Genomic DNA, 20736 nt, shown 5'->3' on the forward strand with positions numbered 1-20736 from the left:
AGAATCCTCTTGCAATAGTGTTGTCCCAATAGAGGGCATAGCAAAATAGAAATGGTTCTTTAATTCCTCTGAAGACCTGAATTCAGTGATTGTCTAAGTGAGGAGAAATTGAATCAGGTAGCTTTGCACTGAGCGCTGACTTGACTGCATGATATCCTCTGCTTTCCTTTAAAACATTGGATACCCCATATGGAAAGAATACACAGCACTTTCCTGAGATCAGAAGAGTGACTTTGCTGTGACTTCTCAGCTGCATTGAGGGAACAATACAGAACTCTAAAATAAGTTTCTGTCTCGGAGAAAACATTGAGAGCAACATAATTCATCATCTTTGGCCCATGCAACTGAAGTCTGTGAGCTGTATCTCCGGCCATAGCTTGTTTCATGCCCAAATGTTAGTTCAACAAAATGAATATGTACTTTTCACCTGTCAGTGACTAACCTAAATTGTAGATTAATTTGTATATGTCCCTATTTTAAAAAGTTCAAGAATATTATGTGCATGTATTTTAAAAGATATCTATTTGTATATACACATATATACGAGTATGTACATGGCAGCATCATTTAGGATATATATGAAGCATTTAGGATATATAGGAAGTTGGCTTCTGGAATGTATCTTGTGATTCTGCAAGTTCTGTTCCCCAGGGGCTCTATCCTTCTCTATTTATGTCAGTGGAAATCCTGCCTTTGCTCACAGAGTGCAGATGAATTTCTTTTCTTTTGTTCCCAGCAGCAAAGTTGCCTTTTATCAGTGTTTGGTCTGTTTGCCTGTTGCTGAAGATAATGAAGAGTTTAAGATAGGATGCAGGATAACTATTTTAGGATTAAAAAGCAGAGAACATAAAGATTTTATTGCAAGTAAAAGAAAACAAGAGAGCTTGCTCTTGTGCTTATAATGTTTATTGGTTTTTAAAGAAGTTTGTCAAGTAAGGAGTTGTCTAGCTCTATGTGTGTATATATATATATATATATATATGAAGTAATTTGAAGCCATTCAAATTAGAGTTTGAGTGTTAATAATTTTGCTCTTATGGGTTTCACATGGCATCATTGATGTGTAACCCCTGTTATGCATTTCCTTCCTGTAAAAGTTAATTGCCATTTTTGGCAAGCAGGACCTGTCTATTCAGAGGCAGTACCCCCTTAAAGCTGCTTTTTAGACCAGGTGATGGAGGAAAGAAAGTCCCTTTGGAAAAGGATGAAAGGAGAAGCAGCAAGATAGGAACAAGGCTTCTTAAGGAACACACACACCCCTTCCCTGCAAAATATGTATTTGAAAATAGGAAGTACAACAATTCCTGTTTAACTAGTACATAGACAATAACAGAAGACATATGGAATGTTTGAAAGAGGATGGTGCAGGAAGAATCTTAGGGGAGGAAGTAATTTCATTTTAGATTTTGATGGGTTTTTTTCCAAATTCAGCAAAGCAATTCAGGACATCCTAAAATTTAAGTATGTGTTTGGCTTGCGTTGGAATCAGAAGTACAGATATATGTGCTTTTGTCCTCTGTGGGATGTAGGAGCTCATAGAAACTATCTTTCATCAGATTAATTTGTCAAAGTCAGACTGCCAGGGGGAGCTGAGAAGAAAGCAAAACTTCTGGTTAATGCACTTGGGACAGGGGGCTAAATAATGTTTCTTGGTACTAAGCTTTCATATCCAGTGTCTTCATATGGAATTGGTAGAAAATTATGACTCTCTGATGTTTTGGAATTGGAATACATTTATTAAAGGAGAAAAGCTTTGAAAATATAAATCCTCAAGTTATATATTATAAATATGAAGATTGCTTTCATTAAAGATTGCTTTCATTAATGCTACCTAGGTTGATTTTTGGATGATGTAATATAGAAGCTTAAATTCCGTATTATTCTTGATTTTCAAAGTAAGTAGATTTTAATTTTCAACCCTCTTAGTGGTCTTAACTAGCGTATTGATTTATTTTCATACAGTCTTTTGCCTTGTGGGTTACAGGAAAAACTGTAGCTAATATAAATTTGATAGATATGCTTGTGCTGTAGTGTGGGTAAAAGGAAAAGAAATGGATCCATTGTGTTCAAAGCAGGAAAGGAACTCAAATTAATCTCATATTTAGCTGAATGTAATAATTCTGTAACATAACACTGTTTTTTATGCCATTTTAAAGCCACAAAAGAAACTTTGTCCTGTAAGTTCACTGTATTACTTTGTAGCTGAAAAGTTCAATTCTCAAAGAACCTTTAAATAGCCTTTGGGATTAAATGAATATGATCTGGTTTTCACATATGTAACTTAATTGTAGTGCCATACAAATAGAAATAAAAATAATGTGACTCCTGGCATAGTCATTAAGATTTCTAGTCACAGCCCACCTGTTTCCTGGCACTGTCACCTGCACACTAAGGGGGAATACAGAGTATTTCAGATTTTGAATCCAGATCCTCTGGGTTTTTTACTGCATAAGACTGCAGTTGATATTTTATGTATACAGCACTTAGAAAAGAGCATTCAGTTCTTCTTCATTTCCATTTTTTTGTCATATCAGTATCTGAGAGAAGAGAAATAAGTCAGCAGGAAATGGTTGGCTTTTATATGACAAATACTTTATAGTAAATGCTTCCCATTGTGTGGTATGAAATGTCTGAGTTACCTGAAACTCGGCATGAAGGTTAAATCGAGCAGAGTGCAGAGCAGCATATTTCATTTTCAGGGCTTTAATTTAAAAGGTAAACAGTTCTCCAGCTCGTGCTTCTCCATCTCCATCAGAATGTCTCACTGAATTAATCTGTTCATTTGGTGCTCAAGGGCACCATTTCAATGAAATAGTGAATTGAGTCGTTTTCTTTTCGAGTTACAAAAATTCCTTGCTAATTGCTGTTGAAGTTTAGGAAGAAGGAATACAGACTATTTAGGGTCTACAAAACAAAACTTTGCCTGTCAAGTGATGTTTTTATTCTTGCTGTCTTGTAATGCTATAATTAAGAGAAGCGATTTATTCTAACAAATTATTGAATATAGAGCCCATAGAAACAGTTCAGATGGTGTTGCTTTGCATCATGACATTATGGGGAAAAAAAGGAAAGTAATTTACATGCTGCTTGGACAACTGCTCGATAAAAATATGGCAGTTTTATAACAACTCATGCGTCATTTAGATATTCTAGTAGCCTCCTGGTATAAAATGAAAACATAAAAATAAATTTTCTAAATTTGTTTCTTATTGTGATGGTGATGCTAAATTACCAAGTTACTTGGATTAATAAACTTCCTTTCAGAGAGATCTTAACAGGGACACCTAATTACAAAAATAAAAGTAAACCCTTCTTGTTTTAAATTTGAAATTTTACCCACATTTTTCCCTTTCCTTACATATCAGTGTGCTTGATTTCACCTCTCTTCTTCTCCCAAAATATATTGTCTTAGAAATATTGGCAAATTTTAATCTTACTTGCTCTACAGCTTTTTGGGCAATTGCATTTACTAAAGATATTCAGTGTTAATTTTTTAAAAAAGAAAACTAAATATTGAATACGTCAGATCGTGTGAAATGCTGGATCCACTTCCTGCATGGAAAATCTGATTTCCTTCATTGCACTGTGTAAAATATCTTTGCATGAAGGCACAATAAGTAATGGGCAGTTAATATCAATATTCTTCATTAATTAAATTTTTATTTTAGAAAACAGTCATACCATCAGATTGTATCCAAATAAATTTTTTGTTAAAGGAGAATCTAGTCTTTTACCTGGGAGTAAAGTTTTTATTTCCTTATTAATGATTTTTTAAGGGAAAGCATCACTGTAACGTTATTGTACATATAAGCTTGTATTGTAAGCACTGTATGTACCATGTTTCTAAAGGGTTTTGAGGTGGGTTTTTTTTGTTGTTATTTTAAATTTAGAGTCTGTCTTTATTGGTCTTCAGGGCATTTTCAACCAGATTAAAGAAAGAAATTAAGAAAGAAAACTGCAGTGCTGGAGAGAAGCACTGAACTGAGACACATTTTAACTAATATTGTTGATAGTTATTACTGTAATATAGCCTAGTGAAAAAATGGATCTCAATTTCATGAACTGTTGTGTTGTAGTTTGCAGAATCTCCTGAATAAAATTACAGGGTAGACGGATAATGCTTTATCTGAGGAGAAGACAGAAACAGTGTTTCCCTATTCAATAGCTGAGCAAAAGACTAGCCCTAGGGGTCTTGCTGCAGTTTTTTATTGATGCTTTTTAATTAACAGTTGATTCCTGACCAGTTGACAAATTAACACATGGTTGGCATGTGTCTTTATATAGCAAAATATTTAGATGACACTGGATTTTATTAGCATAACATTACTGAGTTATTTTTCTAGCAGTGGCATTAAGCACAACACTAAAAAGAGATCCATTTTAGATTTATTCTCAAGCTTTCTTTTTTCTGTTGGCATATTTACTGATTTAAATGTTGCTTTGATTAAACTGGTGCTTGACTGAGGGCATTGCAGGACTGTAGCTCACCCTCAGCATGTCTGCTACTGCATGGGTTTGCAGCAATGCCTTTTTCCAGCTACTTTATCTGAAAGCATTGCTTTTCTGGTACCATTGAAATGAACCCAGAGCTGGAGATGGAAATGCATCAGCTATTTGAGTAGAAACACAGAATAATAATTACAATTATGTAGTAAATCTCTGTTTAAAGGAAAATAGATTTCTTTTCAAAACTGACATTTCCTTGATTTCTTCTTTGTATCTCATCCTCTTAAATTCCTGTTTGTTCCACTGAACAGTAGATGTACAAAAAAATCTCATGCTGGGAAGGGGAAAATGGCAATTTCATGTATTGTATACCCCTGTTATGTTGTATAATGCTGGCCTGGTTCTGCCATACAGAAACTGGCAATACAAGTAAGATGGAAATTTTAAGCTTATGTAGTTTCAATAATTTGGAGATGATTTTTGTATAATATGGTGGTATCTGGTATATTTAGGATTGGAAACTGTACCTTCCTAAAAGTTTTATGATGCAATAGTTACTGAAGGACAGAAGTTATATTTTACTGTGACCTGTGCAAAGGCGTCAATTAACCTGTAAAATGAATATTTGCTATAGAACTTTTAATTACAAACTGGTGAGAATGACTCAGCAATTGAATATTTCATTAGCTCCCATCTCAGCTTCTGATTTCCAGCTTCATTTTGAGGTTAGCATTTGGTGCCTCATAAATAGATAAAGACTGGTTTGATAATTTTGCTGAGACTGGTTGCCAAGACGGTGGAAAATAATGGGCTACATTAGAATAACCTGAGTTTATTTCTGCATTTGCAAGTTGAACTTTGAATAGCACTATTGTCAGCTTTATTTGGGATGGGATGCGTTGTGTAGTATCAGAGGCTGATTAAAGTCCTAAAGCCATATTTCCTTTTATTTCATATTTCCTTTTATCTTAATTGAGTTACATTGAGCCTTCAGCTGTTTGGTTGTTTGGTTTTGTTTGAATTATTTTTTCCCTGGTGCTACCAACAGGAGGTTGGTTAAATGATAAGTAATGGTTAGAACCTCAGTGAGTTTGATGTTGATGGCAACAGCACCAAGCCCAGAATCTAAAAGTGTTTTATCTGTCCCTAAATCATGGCAGGTAACCATGGCAATCATAGCATTTCCAAAAGCTCCTGGAAAATATTTGAAACATCTTAAGTGAGCTGTCCCATTAATAATGAAGAATATCAGTGTTTTACCATCTGTTCCATACTAGCAGTGTGTATAAAAGACCAGCAGTTGTGTGAAACAATTTAAACTGCAAGTGGGAATGAACTTGGCTTGTAATGAAAAACTGCAAAACAGCATGACATAAAATATTACCATATAATCAAGCCTCTGCTTCTTAGTTTTACACCTTAACATCATCTTCTAATATATGTTGAGAGTCTCTAAGTTTTCCATTATCAATTACAATTTTCAGAGATTTGTAATTTGATATTAGCATTTTGCTGTGGGCAGAAGAAACGTGGCAAATTATCAGTCAAAAAGAATCTCATACAACATTTTGGGAGACATGAATTTCGGATTAAAAATATTTTCCCAGATGTGTTTTGATGCTTCTGTAATCTGAAGGAGGTTTGCTTGTTAACTGAACTTTTGTGGTCTCTTAATCAAAACTGTGTGCTCTTGACCTGTGGGCTAGGAAATTACTTTCACTGTAGTTAGTGCAGAAACAGCAGTAGTTTTATTTTTTTAGAAAATATGCCTAAGAAACTTCAGTGAAATCTTAAAAGTGGGTCTTTATTTAAGTACTGTTACTTTATCTTGCTGTGTATTTGTTTTCCTAAAAATGAAACTATGTAATCTAACCTTTAATAATGTGAAAATGCAAGGGTTTTTTGCAAAATGTATGTATTTGTAATTTTAACAGAATTACTTTTTCCTCAAAGTACATTCACATCAAGTGTACATAAATGTGTATCTTGAACCTTAGGGGAAGATCTTTGCTGTTTTCTGTGTGAGTACATATGCAAATGTAGGCTTGTATTGACTCATACAGTCATCAGAGACATGTACTAAAAGTAAGGGGTGGGTGTCACTGATACAAATCCAAATCAAAAAAATTTCTCTTCATTTTTTGCTTGTAAATAGAAGTAGGTGTTTGTTTACGGGTTGGAATGCAAAGTACTACCTAGATTTCTGCTGTGGATAATTGGGCCCAATCAAAAGAAGGTTATAGGTATCTTTTTATAATTTAAGACTGAAAAAATTGGCCAGGCTTTGAGTCAGTTGTGTTTTTCTGTTACCAATTGTTTTGTTTACTATATTGTGACAAAAACTCTTTATTGCTGCAACAGCTTGGCAGTAACCACTTTGTGCTAAAATCGTCGCTCTGAGTAGCCAAAGCGCACGTTTCATGATAAAGTGCCGACCTGGAGCTGAATCATTTTGACCTTGGTTTACATTGCTTCTGGTGAGGACAACGAGCCTTAATACATGGTGCAGAATTTCATGGTAGATTGCTTGTTGTTTGTTTTACAGATCAAATTCATGTCAGACTAAAAGAACATTTTTAACTGTTTTCAGGCTGAGTTTTAATTTCTGGGATGTTCTGCCTTTTTCTTGGACAAATGGCAGAAAAATAGCCATATTATAAGCACTAATATGATCAGCTGTAAACAGCAAAAAGTGCATTCCCTAAGCATGTTCTGGCAGTCTTAATTAGAAAAGTTCTTTGTGCCATTGTTTTCTGTAGTCAAGGAGACTCTTTACAGTAACATAAGGGATAGAAAGTACCTACATTCAGCATTTGGCTCCTGTGTCTATAACAGAAGTCCTTTCTATGAAAGGTGTTTTTAGTTAAATACATTGAATACATATGCAGTGCAGAAGTCATACTAAAAGAATGCAGCTTCTGCTTAAGAGAAAATTTAAACATAATTGAAATTATTTCACAGAAAATATTGCTGTTGAAGATTTGTGACCAAACAAACTTCAGAACCGAAAAAGTTGATGAATGTGGTATTTAAAAATGGAGGTTTTCTTGTGAGCTTGAAAACATAACTGACAAAAGTGATGAAAGTAGAATGAAGGAAGTGCAGTGAGGGTGAGGCAGTTCTTGGAAGGGCTCTGAGCTGAGGCTGGGCCTGCACTGGAACTGGGTCATGGAGCAAAGCAGGATTATTCTCCCCCGATGGCACAGCCCAGCAGGAGCTGGGGAGAGGATGGCTCCAATGGAAATGGGCTCAGGTGCCAAATGTCACCACTGCTCCTGTGGGTAAAGCTTCCAGAACCAAAGCTCTTCCACAAACTTTTTCTTCTTCCCAGACATCTTCCATGCATCCCTTTCTTGTCTTCTGCCTCATGCAGCTGGTGGCAGCAAATTAGTGTCCCTCCAATGGGATGATGTGATACTTTAAATCCTTGGAGACGGAAGAGGGGAACACAAGGCTGTTCCTTGACCTTCACCAAAGAATCCAGTGGGAACAAAAATCTTAGTGAAAAGGAAAAAAATAGTAACATAGGTGTTACTCAGTTGTTTAATTAGCGTTGAACAGCACGTTAATTTATTATTATAGTTCCATTTTATGGTAATATTATGTGTCATCACAAATTAAAATGTTTGCTTTAATGTTCCCAACAGCTTGTATAGGCTTCTGTTCCATACATTTGTCCTCCTGCAGCAGGGCAGGGAGAAAGCTCTGCTCTGTTCCAGCAGTAGCTGCTCTCAGCTGTGGGAACTGGGCAAGTGACTCTGCAGAGGGGGTTGGGTGAAGTTCCAATGCAGCAGCTTTGTTGGTTTAGTACAGGATGAGTTTCAAATCACTTGCAACACAACTGGTGTGTGGAGTGTGTGTATGTTGCTGAAAAGCCATGTGACTGATAAAAATGAAATAGCAAACTATATAATATGTAGGGTACTCGGATCTTAATTGAATTAATTTATTTGATTAATGAATACATTAATCAATTTTGCATTACATTACTACATTGAATGAAATGTATTAATCTAGAACTGGAATGTTGAAACAGGACTGGACATCTGTGTAAGTTCATATGTAGAAAACAAAAATAAAATGAATCTGTATATATTTTGGAATTTTGTGAATTTAATTAAACAAGCCCTGCTTAAGTTTTTGAAGTCTGTAAGTATGGATGTCTTCAGCAATTTCTTATGTCTTGCTCTGTTATGTCCCTACAATTATGTATAATTTGTTATTCCTAAAAATATTCCTGTTCTTGGTAACCTCTAATGAGAGGGAAGAACGGAACAGCATGTCAGAGAAGGTTCTAGGAATGCTACAGTGAATTCCTCCTGAACTCGAAGGAGCATCCCTGCTTTGATGATGATGTTCTGTTCTGTTTAGGGAAGCAATAACCTTCAGATTTGCATGGCAGCATGGGCTGAACCTTTTCCATACAATGAATTTATTCAGTGTTGTCAAAAGTATTTATGGTGTTTTGTTGGTGGGTTGGTTTTTTTTCCTCCCCCCAAGAAACAAGAATTAATTTCAATGCCTTTTCGTACAGACATAAATAATACAGGTTGAATAGACACATCTTTTAGATAACGGTCATTTTCGAGAGCTGTAATTGTCTAATAATGGGTTTGGCTTTGTGCCTAAAGAACATACTGTGACATTTAAACCAGGAGAGCAGTGCCAGCACTCCTGAGATGGAACACTCTGGCTGTAGCATAAAGCATCCAGCGCCTGATGTCACTGCAAACCTGTTAGAGCTCCCTGGTACTGGGAAGTGTGTCACCTTTAGATTATAGTTCCCTGCAATTGTGATCCCTCACAGGGAAAGGGTTTAAACTCGATGTAAGTTACAGGATTCATGGCATCTTGCTGGATGTGATAGACTTTTAACTTCTAAGTCCATCAGTGGAATGTGGAGTTTATAGAACTATTCGTCTTATTTGAGCCAACATAGTATAAAATCCTGGATCTGAAATGCTACAGAAACTTCAATAAAACATTTTAATGAGAGTTTTGATATAATGCTTTAAAAAAATCTACTATATGAAGACATAATCAAAATAATAATTTAATAACAGAAAAATGCTGGACTCATCCATTGTGGAGTTTGTGTACCCAAGAGCTGAAAAGTATGAACTGGGGTGACATTGGGGGAGTAAGTCAGCATTTCCTCCTGCAAAGACTGGTAATTCTGGATTTCAAAAAAATTGCATAAATTGTTTTGCCACAGCCTCTGTGCTGCTGTTTTGCTCTGCCTCTCTCAGATTGCAGTGGTTTATGGTCCAGAAAAGACAGATTCTGCCAGGGAGAGGATCTGGCATCCTGTCAGTGGATGTTTTTGTAAAACAGGTTTTATTAGGATTCATGATTTTCCTTTATCTCTAAGGACAGAGTCAAGGGGGTTTTGCATATTGCCAACGTATTTATATAGCCATAACAACAGAGATCATCAAAATACCGATTTTTATGCTTACTAGGACTGTTTAGTTACATTATAAAGTTGAGAGACATGTTCTTTGTGCAATTTATATTTTTGCCTCTCTATTTTTAGGATGCAAAGTTTGTAGAAGAGAGACGCAAGCAGCTACAAAATTACCTAAGGAATGTAATGAACAAAATTATTCAAACTGTGCCAGAATTCACAGCCAATCCCAAAAAAGAGACACTTATTCAGCTGATGCCCTTTTTTGTGTAAGTATCCATCAAGTACTCAAGAAAATATTAAGGTTTTTTCATCACAGTTTAATTTAAAATATAATGCCAGCATCTCCAAAATCTTTAAAATATTTTGTTTTGGTTTTTTGGGTTTTTTTAATAGAAGGCTCCTGTTCAGATTGCAGATGCTTTTGTTGTATTTAGGAATTTATGACATATAGAGTATTTTTTTGTTTATTTAAAGGGTGACTTTGAATGAAAATCACAGTGTAAAGCTTTCAGAAATACCTAAGTGACTTCAAAATCTGCATCTATACATGCTCTTCAAACATTAGGTGTTTTCAATTTCTTTTATTTGGTCTTTTTTAGTTTTGTTTTGTTTTTGCTTGTGTGGGCTTTGTATTGTTTTTTAATATTTATTTTGGGGGGTGACGGTAGAGCACTGTTAGGGTCCTCACTAACCAAGTAAAAAAGCCAAGCTGTTGAACTCTGTCTAGGTGAGTTTTGCAGTCTGCTGATGCATGTTTTGGTTTCATTATGTTAAAGTTGAATATGTTCAGAAATAATTGAACAGTTGCCTGTTAAGCATCTCAAACCCTTTGACATACCATCCTACAAGGGATATAATCTGGTAAAACTGTCCCTTTCTCCTTTAAACTTCATTCTTTATGTATTTGTAAATGATATTTTAAATTATTTAAGAAATAGTATTAATGAAAACTGGTTTTTGAAAGTTCTGTTGTTTCTTTCACTAGTAATTTTTCACTGGAATGGTTTTTCAGTACCACACCTGGACAAATTATGGATAGATTGAGAACTCATTTACAGTCAGTCCTCATGTTAAATTTGCTGTCCACAAGTCTCTGCACAGGGATTGTGCATCCACGTCTGTGAATCCACAGATAGATTCATTTGCAGCTTCAAGACCAATTTCAAATGAATATATTTCATAGCAGCACACATATTTAGTTGTATTATTGCCTGGTCTTTTGCAGAGTGTGTCAGATTTTCAAGTTGAAATTGCATTTCAAGAAAGCTCTATTTATTAGAAAATGTAATAGATGAGTGGAAGAATGCCAAGATGCATTTTGTGGCATTCATGAATTTCCAATTTTTCTGTGGATTTGAAATCAATTTGATGAGACGTTTTGATGATGGTGTTATAAATGGTGAAGTGATGTTTGTGGGGACAAACTTCTTCAGAGACTTGCCTTTTGCTCCCTAAGAACTTACTGTTGGAGAATTTGACTTAGGGCTGTAAAGATGGAAATGGTTTAAAGTTCCAGTTGAGGGGCCCATGTGTTGCTTTTTGTTGAGTCATTTTAAAGAAGTTATCCTTTATGTTACTTTGGTTTTGTTTTTTAAAGAAGAGGGAGGCAAATACAAAATACATTCGCAATTGTAAAATTTAGTTGTAAATACAATTATACTCCTTTTCCTGTGGTTTTTTTTTTTTTTTTTTAAATCTTAATACACTGTTGTTACAGAAGTAATTTATTACAATATTTTTTGGTTCTACTTTGAGAAATGATATTTCAAGAATAGTGTATTTATAATCTCCTGGCCACTTATGTCAAAAACAGGAGGGGAGAAAAAGCTTCATCTTATACCTCAGCCCTAAACAATTGCTTTCTGATACTTAATAATATTTCTTTTCTAAGGATGTAAGTAGAATTTAAATCTCATATTTTTTGTTTCTTAAAAGAAGTGCCAAGTATGGGGACCTGCACAGGACAAGATTAAAATCACAATCCATGTAATGCATTCTACCACTGCTGCACAAGTCTGAGTGAACACCATTTCCCTCTCATAAAACCCTCCAACTCTATTTCTTCTAATAAATGTAATGTAGGGAGAGATTCAGTTAATTTCAGAAAGAGCAAAGTTTTATTGAGAAGACAGCATGTTTAAGTTCCAATATTCAATGGGTACAATTTAGTTAGTAAAGCATTGTGATACAAAATAATGCAGTTATCTCTAAGGAGAGAGATTTGCTGAAGGAAATTGGCCAACACCATTTATGATCTGTTCCTAAACAGCACTGTGATGCACTGCACTGGTGCTAACCCTGCTTTGGGTGTGCCACAGGTGGCAAAAAATCTGCTTATTTTTAGAGGGGTTTTTTTTGCATTTGGCAATTTCATAACTCTTAACACATTGCATGAGACAATGGACTGGAATGTTCTGTGATATCTGGACATTATGGCAAAGAGATTCTGTTCATATATGTACCTGTGAATTATTTCCTGAGAACTTTTTGTTATATAACAGATGTATCAGCTTTCTCTCTTGGCTAGAGTAGATAGTTCTCTCTGGGAATACTAGTGAGATTCTGGAAAAATTCAGCTGTTGAGCAAAATAACTATATTCCTCACAGACAGCAGCAGACAAAATAGCTTTTTAATGCATTTTACTACTGACATATCAGACTCTTCTGCAGCTAAAGCAGCAGCATTAAATTAATAAAAAGAACTTTTCTAGAATGTGCTCCTTCTATCAGTGTCTGAAAGTGCCATCATTTCTAGGCTATCATTTGAACTCTCTATGGCCTTTATTATTTGAGAGTCATGACCTGGCACTGTTGGTGATTTAAAAAGCATCTGAAAGAAAATGCATTTCAGTTCCACTTCAGATTGCCAACTTCTCCAGTATTATCCTTCCATAATGGATTTTGAGCTTCATCAACAGGAGACCTTAAATATCTTGGAGTCTGTGAATTGTGTATTGCATTCATCAGTTGTAACCTTTGTACTGTACCTTCAATTCTTCTGTTCTGTTAAGTTTAATAATATTTTACTATAAAACACTGTAAATACACGCAAAAATTCTGATATATTTAATTTTTCCTCTGTAGCACAAATGTATGTACAGTTGGTTGCATCTTTATCAATGAAAGAGTATTTGCAAAACATTGAGGTATTAGTCCTAGGACTGTGCAATAGAGAGTAGTGATATTTCAGTGTAGGGGAAAAAATTACAGTCTTGATATGCATAAAAAATCTCCAGAGCATTAGATCTGTCTGTTTAGGAAGCAATGAAATATATAAAAAAAAATCTTAAAAGGGTTTCTTCTCACTGCAAAATTAAGTGACCAGGCTTCAGTGTGAAAATGAAAAATCCCATAAAGCTTATGTCTGATTATGCATCCTGTAGATAGAAATTCCAGGGTCAGTCTTAATTAAACACTTTAAAGACCTGGTTGTGGTCCTAGAATATGATTATGGTGAACAGAACATATGATTAATATCTCTAAGACTGAATCCACTGTTAATTTAATGCCAGAATGAATATTGCCTAAAATTTTTAACGTGAGTTTGTTCCTTTGGGAATTCCTCCCTTCCAAGTGCTGTGGTTCCATACAATCAGGCACAGATCTGACGAGGCAAAACATTTAAATTGATCTGTATGAAACAGCCTGCTACTCTTACAGAGGAAGAAATTGCTTTTATTTTGAAACTCATCTAACAGTTTACAGTACAACAGTGTGAATGAGTTTGCTACATTTCTTCCCATTATGGTATCAAATGCTAGTGGTTACTTGTGGACGTGAATCTTGTTCTGAATCCTTGTGCTGTGAACTGTCATGAATGTATTTTTTCTTTCATCGGTCTCCACCACTTGTAATCTCAGTTTGTATCTTTTTCAGTTTTGATACGGCATTAGCTCAGTCACAGGATTGGTCAAAGAGTTTCCTTTACAGACCACTTTCATGTCTTAATGTAAAAAATAGATTCTGGCTCTGCTAATTTGTCTGTTTACATGCTGAATAAAAAATTCTTTGCAGTAATAAAATTGACATCACAAGATCAATTTTCCAGTCCATGTGGAGCAGAACCTAAATCAAGAATTGGCACTGCTGAATTAGATTGCTACATCTGCTAACTGGTGAAGGCCTGTCTGCTAATGCTTACTTAAATGAACATTTATTTGCACTTATGACTGGTTCATTATGGATAAACAAAGCTTGTTATAACAAGTACACTTGTGGTTTAATCACAATTTTATCAATATGAAAAATGATCACACACACTTAGCTCTTTGTAAATATATACATATGAAACCAGGAGGGATCTTTGGCAACAAGAATCACAATTTTTTGGACCATATAATTGAGACTTTCAATATAAATCAACATATAGGTTATATGATTTCAAGTATGTAAGAAGCAAAAAGAGCAGTAAATAGTTGTGAAAAGAAACTCTAAAATGCTGTGATGGTCCAACTTTCTGTCTCTGGTTTCTGTTTCAATTGTCCTCATTTTTTAAAAGAGATTTTCTTTCCACAATCCTCATAATGAGCACAAAGTGAAATGCAAAGGACAAACTGAAATGCAAGAAAAATAATAACCCCCCTTTTTTTTCCACTGGGAGGGTGATGGAACCCTCTAGCAGTTTGCCCAGAGGTTGCTGACGCTCCATGCTTGGATTTGACAGGACACAGCCATGGGCAGCCTTGTGGGGATTGATTCACTTATCTCTGGAGGCGCCTTCCAACCTCTAATAGTCTGTAAATCTGGAATATAATCTTGAGTTGTGTTTTATATCCACCCCACACAAAGAAGTGTTGGCTAAGTTACAGCTGGTCACACAATGTTACCTGTGAGCAAAACAAAGTCTGAGCATGGGAAACTCCTACAACACGGACTCCAGTTTGTAGCTATGCAGAGCTGTTCAGTAAGAATAGTGCCACTTCGTTGGTTCCTTTGCATTGGCAGTGCAAATGTTTGGATTAAAATACATGCAGGAATGATATAAACACAATTTTGTGAATATTTTCGCAGACTGCTCTTCTAAGTACTTTTCTATCTCATATTTTAGGCCGCAGGTACGTGCTACGATAGTTCCTAGGTAACAATTTTATGTTCTGCTGAGCTGCAAAGCTGGACATTTATTCTCTTGTGGGAGCTGCTCAAATATATGCTTTAACAAAAGCAGGGAATCTGCTCAGTAAATCATCAGCAGGTTCTGTTGTCTGCGGGATGTGTTTGAACACCAAAGGAGTCATCAGTTCTTCGTGATGATTAGAGGATTGTAATTTTCAAAAAATATGTTGTCTTCATTTCCCGTGGGTGACATTACTGGCAGTATATTTGATAGCAGAAGTTGTGTTCTTAGGTGTTTTGTGTCAGTTGTCTTTGAGTCACCAAGTTAAATTGTAATAAAAAAAAATCACTATTTCTACATCTTTCTCATTTTGTAAAATACTTCCACCCTCCTGGAAGGTAAAATTATGAGAAATGTGATAGAGAGAGACAGATAGGCAAATTTCAGTGCCAACCAATCAGCCACTCAAAAAAGGAATGTCATCCTGGGAATACTCTCAGATTTATTTAGCACTGAACAGCGTTTAAAGCCAAGTATCTGCTTCTGGTCTTGCAGACAACAAAGTTAAAATACTGTGGAAGAATAGATGTTTGTTCTCAAAGAATTGAAGAATTTTGGTTTAGTTTGTATTTGGCAGTTTTCTCATCTCTGATTCAGTTGCAGTGTGGCATTGAGAACTTCTAAACGTGTATATTAGAGGTATGAGAGGCAAAAAGAATATTAACTTCTCTACAATAACATTGCTAGTATTAAAATGTTGCTGTCATGTAGAAATGAAATAAATCTTCTAGGAAAGTTACTGTGATGTACCTGTAAGTGTATTTCTGCGTTCATTTTAAAGAAATTGACAATTAACCCTTTCAAAGTTAGTTCTGAGATACTTTAGAAGGATAAAAACATTTTCTCAGACTCAACGTTAACTACAGATTGATGCAACAATGATATTTCATTCAGTAACTGCATCCCCATAAGGGATAGGTCCATATACAGCAGATATGGCACAGAACCAAAACCTTCTCACAGAAACATGAATATTATTTAAAATAAGATTCTTGAATGCAGACATGAATATATTTGCATATGAAGATAGAGGTGCCACCGTTCTGCTGTTATTACATCTTCAGATAAACAATAAAATGAAAAACAAACAAGCAATCCCTGAAATGCTGTAAAACAATATTGAAGCAAAGTAAGGAAGTTTTAAATACAATTTTGAATCAGTTGATTTCTCAAAAACTGCATTGGTGATGACATGGCACTTCTTAAAGCTGTCAGGGAGCATATCTGTGCCTTCTACTAGAATAAATGGCAGCACTCAGCTAAAGCACCTAAAGTGTTGTGGCCAGGTTTGTGCTGGATTGCACCCCTGAGGTGGCAGCCTGTGTCATCAACTTGGCACTGCATGGCTTCAGGATCTCCTTACCAGATCCCAGGTATGTTGTGTACCAGGAATAAGCACTCTGATAGAATATAGTAAGCACTCCGGAATAAAATTTAAATGAACAAACTGGAAATAGCATTTGCTTAAATATGGGACTTTTAATTAGTAAAGCACCTTCTAATGCCCGAAACATGCTAATGAAACTAATTTATTGCTATGTCAATTGATTGGTCTAATGTGGAGACATTACACAATATTTATCTTTCAGAAGAACTGTGTTGCCAAGCACTGATGATTGTTGAAGTAAAAATATCTTAGATATCTACAATTTCATTATCATGTTCAGTTAATGCAGGAAGTTTCAGTGCAAAAATGTGAAAGTCTTTTGTGGAATTTTTGTTGATGATAGAATTAAAATACTTGAATTTGAGTGGATTGTTTTTAACAAACATGGAGTTGTCTCACTGTTATTCTTGGGTTCTGCATTCCTCACTTTGTTACTGACAGTTTTGGTTTTAGTCTTTCATAACCTATGATGCTTGACATCAGACTTAAAAAAAGCATCATGCTTGTTTTGATCTAAGTGAAATGTGAAGAAGTAGGACAAAAATCGTTTGGTCAAAGTATATGAAAATTCAAACTTTCATCTCTTTCCCTTCTGCAAGAATTGCCTGTTACATTGTGTTTTACGTTTTTGCACATGCTGACATTGAAGATGTGTATTACATGGCATTCTTCAAATGTCTTAAATTTTTCCTTTCCCTGCTCTGGGTAGTTGAAAGGGTTTATGAATGTTAGAGGGAAAAGAAGAAAGAAAACAATACATCAGGAGGAATAGAAACAGTGGTAAAGTGGGCAAGAAAATGCAGGAAGAAAGAGACATGGGATGCTTCATGTTAAAAGCAAGATGGGTTGAATACAGTAAGGAACTATGGATAATACTGGTACTTTAGGCTTACTAGATGCACTTGGCTTTATATGGCTGGTTTTACCCAAACATATGAAGATGTTATGATTGTAGGTTTTCATTTTACATCTGGGCTTTGACAGGTGATTTGTGAAATAATTAAAGCTTTGTATAGGACATCAAAGTCTGACACACATTCCCATTGATTATTCAAATCTGTCAGGGAGCACTTAGTGCAACTCTGTTGCTCCTTTGCACAGGGTAAAGAGCTGTCCTGCATCCTCTGATTTCATTCAGACCAAAGGTTTGCAAAATTATTTCTTAATTTCTGTTGTTTCTTGATTTCTTACCAGTGGTTTGTCTTTTTAAATGGTCAGAATAGGTGCTAAAATCTATGACCTGAGCTAGGGAAGGATAGTTATCATGGCAATACCATTAGCAGCATTCACAGGCTTCAGACAGTTGCTGTAGATGGAACTATATTCCAAATACCCATCAGCACTTAAGATATTTGCTGATTTCAACTTGGTTCTGCTGTTAGTAGTTTTATGGACCTTAGCAGTCAACTAACTGCTCACTGGAGTTTAAATGACATTTTAAAATCAGGAAGAATATTCTGCAGAGTCCCTAATGATTTACACATATATATATAATTACCAACAAGAAACACCTTTTGTGCAAAAACATTGTAATCCTTTACATGTCAGATAAAAATTAAATAAAGTGAAAATTTGGAATCAGAATATATGTTTTGATATATTTAAAACTATTTTTGTAATTGCTAGCCATCTTCTCAATTGTTAAAGTAAAAAGGATTAGAAAATCTGTTTGGTGTTTTTAGTTCTTTATTTCTCTCAGCTTCATTTCTATAGGTTGTTTCTCTTCCAGCAGTTGGTCTTATTAAATTTGCCAGCAGTGCCCAATGTAAATAAGTTTTATTCAGGCAAAAGGATCTTTTTATGTCTCTTGACTCCAGTTTTCTTCCTTTTGCTCCCCATTTCTTGCTCTCACTTGCATTTTCTCAGTCTTTCAGTTCTAAGGCACTACTGAATCAAAAGTGTTTGAGTATTCAGAAGTACAATTGAAAGAACTTTGTCCTCCAGGTATGGGTAATAGTGAAACTATTACAGAAACATGTCCCTCTAAGCTCACCCTAATGAAACACCTCAGCTTCGCAGTGTTCCAGGACAGAAACACCTCAGAGAAAAGGAGTTTTTCATTTTTGTCTTGGTGTGATGCTCAGTAAAGCTGGTGTGTCATACAGCAACTCCATAATGCTGAAGGGATTTCTGTATTATATTTATGCCTCACTGTTGAGTCTTACCATTAAAAAAAAAGAATCGACTTCACTTTCACGTAGTGTGACTTACACCAATTATCATCTCAATAAAGACAGTGAGACTTGCTTTGCTGAGTTAATTGCTATGAATTGTTCATCAGGCATCACAAATAGGTGTTTATGAGCATATTTCCATCAATTAGATTTTTATCATGCTTCTTTATATTCAGAGTGACCTTTACAGTGCTTAAGAGAAGAATAATTTAGTGCATACTGTACAAGGATTGAATACTCTCCAGCCACCATTGGAAACATTTGAGGCCTTGTGATCTTTACAGTTGCCTTGGAATAAACTCTTGTTTCATGCTGCCTGAGAAAATAAGAATTATGTTTAAAATTACTGAAACAAATGAGAGAGAGGCTATGGTATGATATTTCTTTTGCATGTGTAGAAATGTACAGGAAATGCTCTCCATTGCATTGGTTGAAAAAATGGGGCAAAAATAGAAAGCAAGTAGATGGACAGCAGCAGTTACAAAGCACCTTATGTGTTGCTGCTGGTAGCTAACTGGTATATATTGGTTTCCTTTATAACCACAGAATTTATCAAGCTCTGAAACAAGTAGAGATTATGTTGAAAACAGCCATGGTCAATGTTACAGCAAACTTCAGTGCTGTAGAAAAGGAGCTTTTAACTGCGCTGTGCATTTTGTGATGTTCGATTCCCATCTGTCTTGTGCAAGGAACTGGCTGGATCAGGATGCTTTTGAATGGCTTTTGTTTTTCATTGGGCTGCATGAATTCTATCATCACCTTCCATCCTTTTTCATCTGAGTTAACAACAGGCTTTGTAATGAAAGATCATTCAGAGGGATGAGTTGTGATTCTCAGCATCCTTCTTCCTTGCTCCTTTGCTGCTTGCCAACAAACTCAGCAAGTCCTTAGCGATAGACAGGGTTTCTAAACTCTGGCGTTTGTGTCTCTAACACATTGAACTTGTAGCAGTGCAAGAAGAGGTTAAGATTTTTCTCATAAAAGAACACAGAGCCAGTTAAAGTTTTGTGTCATTACAGCAGTGATCCTGTTTCCTTGGTTACAAGTCACATGCACTCCCTTGTTAAAAAGTGAATTCTTTATATATTCAGGCATTTCTGTACTGAGCAGGTGTTTCTGAAATTGGTAGAAGAAATGGGCTCTAGAGCCAGGAAAGAAACTTTTAATTCTGAGGTTGGGCACACCATTCCTGTCAGCATATTTACTGCACACTCATGTCTGGCAGGGATTTGCCAAGGTGGATTTGGTTAGCTAAATCAGAAACTAATTTTAAACACACACAGGAATCCTGCTTCTATTTTGTCCATACCTAACTCATAAACAATGGATCCAGTATTTTTTTAAAGCTCCTTATGCCATTTTTGGATCTGGAACAAATTTTTGCATCGGGGCTATGAAAAGTGGAATGCTAGAAATGCTAATATAGTTAAGTGTGCAGGACTTCAAAGTCTTGTCCTCATTCTTGATAGCATATCCCACTTTACTGTGGGATAAGGTATGGAACAATCAGTTTACATTTTTTTTTGTTTTCAGCAATGTTGACAGCCATCTTGAGACCTTTTCTTTGTAGTGTGGTGTGGTTTTCCTAAGTGAATAAAAGAATAAAGATGTTCTTGTCAGACGAGCTGTATGACAGCTGTACCTGACATTCAAATATAGAATTACTGCACCTTTCTTGTAAGCATTGTAGTTTTCTACCAATATTCTCACTTTTTTCCCTTCTGATTATCAGCACTGGTTAATATATTGAGTAAGTGACATGCAGGAATAGAATTAAACCCAAGAAGATGTCATTATCATTACATGTTAGAGTGCACAGCACAGTGTCAAAGTGTTAGTTTAAATTAATTTAACAGCAGTGCATAAAACCAGAAAAGTCCAGATTGCAGCAGTCTGTAGTTGTTCACTGGAGTCATTCTTTTAATGAGTGACTTGTTCAGTAAGAACTTTCAAGTGAGGTTTTCCGCCAGGAGGAGTGTACTGAAAATACTGGAATTTTTCACAAACTATATTTGGGAAGGTGGAGCAATAGAATAAAAATTTGTCAAATACTGAGTAAGATTTGCTCACTGAGCTTGGGCAGTCCAGTGTCACCCTGCGATTGTGGTCTGGGTGGCTGAAAACCAGAGTGAGTCAACAGGGACTTGAGGCCTATATTGTAATAAAGGAAATGTGAAATGAGGGCAAACTGAAATATGAAACGGGT

The 20736-nt window shown here is 35.6% G+C and overlaps 1 protein-coding gene across 6 annotated transcripts in view; it reads left to right on the forward strand.

Annotated features, from left to right (window-relative positions):
• SNX29 (sorting nexin 29) overlaps nt 1-20736 on the forward strand; it is a 128332-nt gene that overhangs the window by 60835 nt on the left and 46761 nt on the right. For 4 of the 6 annotated variants that reach the window (XM_048320909.1, XM_048320904.1, XM_048320906.1 and 1 more), the window contains exon 20: nt 9983-10122. In XM_048320909.1, coding sequence (XP_048176866.1) covers nt 9983-10122 — 140 coding nt within the window. Of the gene's footprint in view, nt 1-9982; nt 10123-11791; nt 17947-20736 lie in introns of those variants that run through there. The other 2 variants (XM_048320903.1, XM_048320905.1) reach the window with 2 other exon arrangements.

Source organism: Corvus hawaiiensis, chromosome 16 (genome assembly GCF_020740725.1).
Source record: "Corvus hawaiiensis isolate bCorHaw1 chromosome 16, bCorHaw1.pri.cur, whole genome shotgun sequence".
Taxonomy (NCBI): Eukaryota; Metazoa; Chordata; class Aves; order Passeriformes; family Corvidae; genus Corvus; species Corvus hawaiiensis.